Source organism: Apium graveolens, chromosome 2 (genome assembly GCF_009905375.1).
Source record: "Apium graveolens cultivar Ventura chromosome 2, ASM990537v1, whole genome shotgun sequence".
NCBI classification, from domain to species: Eukaryota; Viridiplantae; Streptophyta; class Magnoliopsida; order Apiales; family Apiaceae; genus Apium; species Apium graveolens.
Genome location: NC_133648.1, coordinates 313596456 through 313604210, shown reverse-complemented (window position 1 = coordinate 313604210; position 7755 = coordinate 313596456). Strand labels below are relative to the sequence as shown.

At 34.4% G+C, this 7755-nt stretch overlaps 2 protein-coding genes across 2 annotated transcripts; both read right to left on the bottom strand.

Annotated features, from left to right (window-relative positions):
- Positions 1 to 1341: 1341 nt before the first annotated feature.
- LOC141708776 (putative xyloglucan endotransglucosylase/hydrolase protein 23) lies at positions 1342 to 2711 on the bottom strand. Its single transcript, XM_074512552.1, has 3 exons — positions 2386 to 2711; positions 2086 to 2279; positions 1342 to 1890 (listed from the first exon to the last, which is right to left on the bottom strand). The coding sequence occupies exons 1-3, from the start codon at positions 2662 to 2664 to the stop codon at positions 1482 to 1484; spliced, it is 882 nt and encodes a 293-aa protein (XP_074368653.1). The 5' UTR covers positions 2665 to 2711; the 3' UTR covers positions 1342 to 1481.
- Positions 2712 to 5264: 2553 nt separating this feature from the next.
- Positions 5265 to 7479, bottom strand: LOC141708775 (uncharacterized). The gene is made up of 3 exons (XM_074512551.1): positions 7055 to 7479; positions 6250 to 6536; positions 5265 to 6144 (listed from the first exon to the last, which is right to left on the bottom strand). The coding sequence occupies exons 1-3, from the start codon at positions 7392 to 7394 to the stop codon at positions 5494 to 5496; spliced, it is 1278 nt and encodes a 425-aa protein (XP_074368652.1). The 5' UTR covers positions 7395 to 7479; the 3' UTR covers positions 5265 to 5493.
- Positions 7480 to 7755: the final 276 nt, after the last annotated feature.

The window sequence follows — 7755 nt, the reverse complement described above, 5'->3', positions numbered from 1 at the left end:
AGCGGATATTATTCGTATCCGAATTCGGGATATTCGAATCTAAAACTAAATACATATATGATATTTAAATTATATAAATATATAATTATATATAATTTAAAATTTATTTTTTTAGTTTATAGTGTATGTAATTGTATTAAATAATACGTTTATACAAATTTTATATAATTGTACACATACTTTATACATATATAAATAAATTATTTGTATTCAAACGTAAAAAATGTTCTATAATCATCGTCAAAACGGTTGGGGTAACAAAAAAAAATCAAAAAATCCGATATTCGTCCGAAATATTCGCATTCGTATCCGAAAAAAAACGGATATTATCCGTATCCGAAATAAAGCGGATATTATCCGTATTCGAATCCGATATCCGTATCCGAATTATCTACGTCTCCAAGCTTCAACAAAAATTGGAAAAGAAAATGAGGCGCTTATATGATGTGTAATGTGTTGCACTTGCACACGTGCTAGTGAGGGCCAATATTTTAAATTGTGATCTTACTAAAATAAATTGTGCTAAACAAAACCAACACCCAGTGTTCATTGAATCATCAGTTATCTTGCTTGCTCAAAGCTGCTTATACAAATTTCCAAATTAGGTTACCTCTTGAACAGACTAACAGAGTACATTAAATTATCAGTCAAACTATTCCACCCGTTCAAAAAACTATAGAGGCCTTTTACAAGAGTGAGTTCCGTTAAAAAAAACTCTAATTAACGATCAACATGATGAGTACTTAGTTTGCAACTCTGAAAATTAGGGTCATCAAAAATAAAATTGAACCAAGCATGCATATTACGTTTCACTCGAGGAATTTGAGTAAGGTGAGATGAGCGCAGACCTTCTAAGCCACATGGAGGTGGGGGGTCCTTGTTCTGAAGAAAGCATCCTCAGTTCGAGCACAACTAGTAGGGTTGGAAACATTCAATGTTGAAGATTAAATTGACATTTCGATGCAATTCAATGAGTTTCTTTCTGACAAAAACTGGAAAATTTAAGTGTTGGATCCCCTGAATTCTGGATCAGACAGCAAATTTTAATGTACAGTCGACTGTGGACAGCAAATTATGCTCCAATTACAACTACAAGTAAAATTTGTGCTAGCCAGAAATAACAATCAAGGTATAAACTTCATGGTTCATAGACATCTTCTCCTTCATTATCATGTTTCAGATTTTTAATTTTACTTGGAAAAGAAGATACATTGCATCTATTTTAACAGGCACAGTTGCTTGAGGTAAACTGTAATATCGCGATAAATAATAATTTATAGTACTTAGTATTAATGTAAAATTTGATCAACTGAAACTGAAAAAAGTACTATAACCAAGATAGACAAATTAAGCACTCAATCTTTTATTTGGCACGTGGGAAGTACAAATAAAGAATTTATATTACAAAAAATATATATAACAAACACTGTAAATTAATCTTGCTGTGCACGTATAAGTAGAACACTTGAGGAATGCGATTTTTATGTAGAGGCATTGAGAGCACATTCTTTAGGATAGCCTTGTGGGAAGCGTTTTGCATCCGTGCAGTAATTGTAAATCATATAGTTCTTCTGTGCCCATTTCAACCTTTCTTGTCTCGTCGCATCCAGTTCCTCTGTTAGCCATGCATTATCTCCTGATTGGGAAGTTGAGCTACAAGACGATGATGAGGAGGACGACGATGCAATGCAAGCGTTTGCGTTAAAGTTTCTGTATGAGGCAGTAAAGGGAGCTTTTGTCCAGTCTGTCTTTACCAGTCCACCTCTTGTTGCCCAATCGTCTGCGTTCCACAGACTAGAGTATATCCTCATGGGCTGGTTCTTTGGGTATGGGACACCAAGCGACTCGGGGTTCTTGAATTCTCTAATAGGCGTTCCGTCAACAGAAAATCTGAAACACGAATAATAAAAGAAGTTTAAGTGTTAGTAACAATAAGTTTTAGATGAGCAGGTTACTCAATAGTTTTCGATTAGACAGATTAGATGGCTAAAATGATTTGTAGCGGAAAATAAATCATTATTAGTTTATATGATGCCAAGTACTGTAAATTTAATGGAGCAGGTTCGGGGCGGGGATAGTACTTACATGATACGTTGGGGATTCCAGAGGATGGAATAAGTATGAAAATCAGCAGTTGGATCAAACCATAGGTAAAATTGTTGCTCTCTATTTCCTTTTCCCTGGCTGAACACGTTGGTGTGGAGGATATATGGATCACCGCTCAAATTTCCCAAAAACTCGAAGTCTATTTCATCATGAGTAGTTCCTTGTGATGACAACTGCAGTAACATATATGCATGATCAATATCCAATTAATTCTGAATAACAAGAAACTTTACGTAACAAGTAATAAAACGAAACGATAGCACTGTTGCATTAACTTACATAGTAAGCTGTGACTGTGCCAGCTGAGTTACCCTGAACAAGCTTTATCTGCATATCAATCTTTCCAAACAAGTACTCATTTTTGGACTGAAAGCCCGAACCAGAGGTGTGATCGAGAGAGAGCGTAAGAAGCTCGCCGTTATTCAAAATTTTCCCACGTCCATCTCCCCAAGTAACATCCACCTCTTGGTTCAAATTACTCGCAGCCAAAGCAGCTGCTGAAAAAGCTACTAAACAAGTAAGTACAACACACCAAACATTACTCATAGCTGCTGCCATATTTAAATATCGTCGCAGATTTTACGTGTTTTGATGAGTTGAGTAAGAGGACTAGTTGGTGTTTATATAGGGAGGAGTGGAGGTAACGTAGAAGATGTTTATGGGTTTGAATTTGAGGAAAGAAGGTTCGATGCAAGTAGCCAACCCAAAACAAACAACTAGGAAACTTTAGTGGAAGTGGTTCAAAGTGTTGTGCTAGCTGGACACAGTCATAATTCAGAAATGGACATGAATAAGATGTGTTGAAACTTGAAAGTTGATTTTACTGCTGTTACCATAAGTTTTGTAAGAAAATTTAGGTGGCTAAGAAAGATTAAAAGTGGAAGCCATCCAAGTGACAGCACATATTTTCATTGATGTGCTGAAACTTTTTGTATTTATTTAAGGGTCACGCGGTTTATTGATGAATGAGTTGTTGGTCACGTCTGATGCCGACAGTATCCAGACCTTTCAATTTAAAACGCAAGAGCAGCCTCAGCCCTCACCATATATGCTTACCAGGTACCCACTCCATAATGTGTATATATGCTATATTAAAGTGAAACAGATTACTCCATAACAGTTAATATAACAGTTTTGCGTCAATTTTCTGAAAAAGGATAAGCTATATAAATATTAAGATTTAAGATGTCATAATATCATCGTCGGTACTTAACTTCCGGATATCTCTCGTTCTTTGTTCTCGATAACAAAATCAAGAACTTGCCCGTCAAAAAAACAAAAAGAACTTGCAATATGTGCGGATATTTAAATTAGCAAAAAAATAACAAAATTCGGCCAGCTAAACAAAGAGTTCTGCCGTGACATTTGACACCACGAGCAATTGACCTTTTTTTTTGTTTTGGCAATTAAAAAAATTGTCCTTTTTCTCATTAAAGTCTTTATTAGTTTGAACTGAAATTTTTATTATGTATCCCTAAAATCAATATTGAGAACTTGGAAGAGATAAGAGTGAATGTCAAATCTCAAAGTTAACAATTGAGTTACGGGTTAAATTTTAGGTAGGTCACTTGCTGCGTTCAAATGTATCAAGTGAGTCATTGGTTACAAAACTGACTCAAATGAATTACTCATTTGAAAATTTGTATCAAAAATATCGTTTTATCGTTAGTCGAAATTCCTAAAAATATTATATATTGAGTTTGACACATTTTTTATGAATAATATTACATTCAAATGAAAGATTATGAGTTCTAGTATTTTAGATAATATTTTTAATTTTTTTAAAATTTATTTACTATTTATTTTTATTTAAAACAAATAATACAATCAAAAAATTAAAAATAAATAGTTGATAAAATTTTAAAAAATCTAACAATATTATCTAAAATAGTAGAACTCGTAACCTTTCATTTCGATGTAATATCATTTACAAAAAATGTGGGAAACTCAATATATAATATTTTTAAGAATTTCGACTTACAATAGAGTAATATTTTTGATATAAATTTTCAAATGAGTAACTCGTTTAAGTCAGTTTTGTAACCAGTGACTCGCTTAATACATTTGGACGCAGTAATTAACCTACTTGATATTTAACCGATTGAGTTACCTTCCTGACATATACCTCAATGGAGTACCAATAATTTATGTGCATATATAATTGGCCCCTTGCATGCATCTGTTCTATCAACCAATTATAAGCGTTTTCTATCGTTCATACTTAAAATATTTCAAAATTATTTCAAATATTGTTAAAAGTGATGTTTTGAACTTATCACTAAGTAAAGAGGTTAATGTTTCCGGACCCCGGAGGTTATATTATTTGTTTTGATTATCATTATCCTGCTGCGGAAAGTCTGAAACTAAACTTGTAGCTCAGCAAAACTGGCTTCTTACCAAACAAATAGGAAAACTTTTGAAATGTTTACTCACCCACTTCTCTTTATCCATCATTTGCCAGCTGGAAAACTCTACATGCTTGGCCCCATATCGATCTTTATCCGATACATACTGATCCACTAGAAATGACCTCTCAACTTTCAAGTACTCCCTCGATCTCACCGGATTATTTACGTTATTTTTCGACACGTTTTTCAATACTCGTTTAAAGTATATAATTTCATAATTTTTTTTTAATTTTTTTTCTGAATAAAAGTTTAATGTTTAAATTTTATTAAAAAAAATTGAAAAAAATATATTATGAAACTATATTTTCTAAAACTTTCGAAATACGTGCAAATAATAAACGTAAACATCTCGATCGAGTGCCATATGTAGTGCCTTTTCTTATCAGCTACCGCCTGCCAATAGGCACCGACCCATTGTATCAGTAACAAATAACAACACTCCCCCACCCATTGTATCAGTAACAAATAACAACACTCCCCCAGTTCAAACTTTAGAGCAATTTTCTAGTGCTAGTTCTATCAACCAGAAGTTTCTGCGTAGCCTAATAATCAAACAGTCTCTTCGAATTTCCATAAAGAACAATTTATTAGTTATGATAATCATAACACTTAATTCATACTCAAATTTAACTAACTATGTATGGCAGTGGCAGAATCAGGAAATATATTTAAACAATTTCATATATAGACTATGAAGACTATGCAAAAAAATACATGAATAAGGAATCATAATAAGAAACTGGACCGGGTTAGACCTCCCCTCGAATTAGAGACAGAGGTTCGGGATCAAATCTTGTCAGTGTCTGTAATTATACAAAGAATGTGTTGTCCGACTAATTAATAAACCTTAATTATATGAAGTAAAGCAATGTTTTCTAAGTTCCAACAAAGAAATAGAAAATTAGTCAGAATAAACCAAGTCACTTAGTATATGCAATCTTCGAGCAAGTCACTAAGAGCATTGTATAACGTATAGTTATTAATTTGGGGGATGATACGGATGGTAACGAGAAGATGGAGATGGTCTAGTCATCACGACTCGGTGTTGGTACTGCTGTTGCTGCATTTGAGGGATATTCACTTCATTGTTAAAGCCCTGAACATCATTGGAAGCATCAGCCACAGGTGGTGGCACAGCTGGTGAGAATCCTTCAGAAATATTCGAGTCGTTATTCAAAGCCTGGACATTGTTGAAACCATCTGCACCTGGTAGTATGGCATCAGGAAGCTCTTGAGAGATATAATCATAAGCTATGTCATAATCAGATTCTGCAGTTTGTTGACCGTACAGAGTTTCATGCAGCAGTTCTAGATTTTCGGGATAAAAGACGTTGCCATGCATTTGATGGCCATTAGGCATTGACATCTGGTTTGAAAACACAGCATTGTAATTATCCAAATAATTTGGATTCTGAATTGGCCAAACTTGTTGCTGCAGCTGCTGCTGACCACCACTAACATCAATCCCGCGCATGTTATTCACGCGATTTTGCTGATTAATAAGGTCTCCATTAACCAATAATTCATCTGGTCCATGATCTGGATCATTAGCCTCACCTCCCACGCCATTTGTAGCATCTGATTTATCTTTCTTATTTTCGTAAATCTTATATAAAACGTATTCATCCAGCTAGGCAAGAAAAGACACAAACTAATGATCAATAAACGGAAATCGTGAATAACATAAGGATTCAATCTAGCATTGTATAGTGAATGTACCAAGATAGTCACGTACCTTCATCGTCCCTTCAGAATATTTAGATTGACGAGTTTTTTTGATACGATACTCTTTCATAATCCAAGAGGACTTGGTATAATTTTTAGGAGTTCCGATGAAGTATTTTAAGGTCTTCACAACCCCGACCTCCCCATTGCATTTAGAAGATGTGATGGATTTATCGGCGCCAGTTGCCTTCCAAAAGCCGTTCCCTGCAGCGCGATTAGGTCGGTCTCCGTTCAAGTACTTCTTCTCCCTCGGGGAGAGAAAGTACCACTCGTTTTCAGTAGCAGCTACATAATTTGCTATCCATAATCACATTAAATTAGTGTTAATTAATCTTATATCGATCACGATGAATATATAATCACATCAAATTAGTATAAACACAACTATGCCAGACAAGTTAAATTAGTATATCTCGTAAACTTCCTGCAAAATTGGTGTAATGCCGTTAAAATAAAAAAGCATCAGGACTTACTATTAAGAGAAAGAAAATATTAGACAAATATTAACTTTTTAACATTCAATATTTAAGCCAAAGCCAAAATCTTCTCTTGCTAGCAGCAGCAAGGGCGGAACTAGAGGAACCAGAGTGAGCCGTTACACGTTATTTGGTCCCCCTGTATCATAATCCTGATTACGTCCCTGAGCAGTGGTTCAAGGTTCGATACAATGATAATGTGCATGCATAGTAAATATTTTTAAAATTGAACTCTACCAAAATTATTGCATGGTCTCAGAATAGATTTTCACAGTGTCTGCATGACTTTTTACTAACAATACAAGAAACTGAAAAGTAGGAAGCTCTGTGAGGACGAACCTGAAAGGTAAAAGGGGCTTTCTTTGTAGATATCAACATCGTGAATTCGACTAGGATATTGTTGCCTCTTGTTTATTTTTCTCAGCAAGTAGTGCATTATCAGTTCTTCTTCAGTTGGCTTAAACCGAAAACCTGGTGGAAACCTCTGTAAATATGCGTTCATGTCGGGATTATTAGCCAGTATTACTTTGGACGATGAAGCAGCATTATTAGGCTGATGGTATTCACGCAAGGCTTTCGAGTTCTGGTTTTCAACAATGGCTGTCGAATTCTGGTTTTCGGTACTAGTGCAAAAATTTGTTGCAGGTGTGGTCACTGTTTCCATCTTTATATTCTCCATTATACTTGAGAGAGAGACTTAGTTAAGGTGTTAAACCCTGCAGCTTAAGAAGAAATTAATGATGAATGTACGGCTACGTACGAGAATCTTGTCTAGCTTTATATATGTAATTAATATTAAGATAATGTATATCGAGTATTAATGAGAATCTAATCACAAATTACGAATAGATATCCGATAGAACATAAAGTTATTCTAGGATTAGAATTCTAATTATATAAAACTTCTTATACCATAACGGATTATCAACTCCATTTGAACAAAAAAAATTGATAATAATTTTCGAAATTATAAAGAGATACTATAATCTCCCTGGTCATGATACGCCGAAATAATCATGTTAAGAAAAATATAACAGCGA

Bases quoted from the DNA above. Each gene is read 5' to 3' on its own strand.
- LOC141708776 (XM_074512552.1), bottom strand. From the start codon at position 2,664: ATGGCAGCAGCTATGAGTAATGTTTGGTGTGTTGTACTTACTTGTTTA. The intron at 2,280-2,385 runs GTAAGTTAATGC...ATGTTACTGCAG, and splicing joins GCACAGTCACAGCTTACTAT to TTGTCATCACAAGGAACTAC. The intron at 1,891-2,085 runs GTAAGTACTATC...TTCGTGTTTCAG, and splicing joins TGGAATCCCCAACGTATCAT to ATTTTCTGTTGACGGAACGC.
- LOC141708775 (XM_074512551.1), bottom strand. From the start codon at position 7,394: ATGGAGAATATAAAGATGGAAACAGTGACCACACCTGCAACAAATTTT. The intron at 6,537-7,054 runs GTTCGTCCTCAC...GATTATGGATAG, and splicing joins AAGCCCCTTTTACCTTTCAG to CAAATTATGTAGCTGCTACT. The intron at 6,145-6,249 runs GTACGTGACTAT...TTTCTTGCCTAG, and splicing joins ATTCTGAAGGGACGATGAAG to CTGGATGAATACGTTTTATA.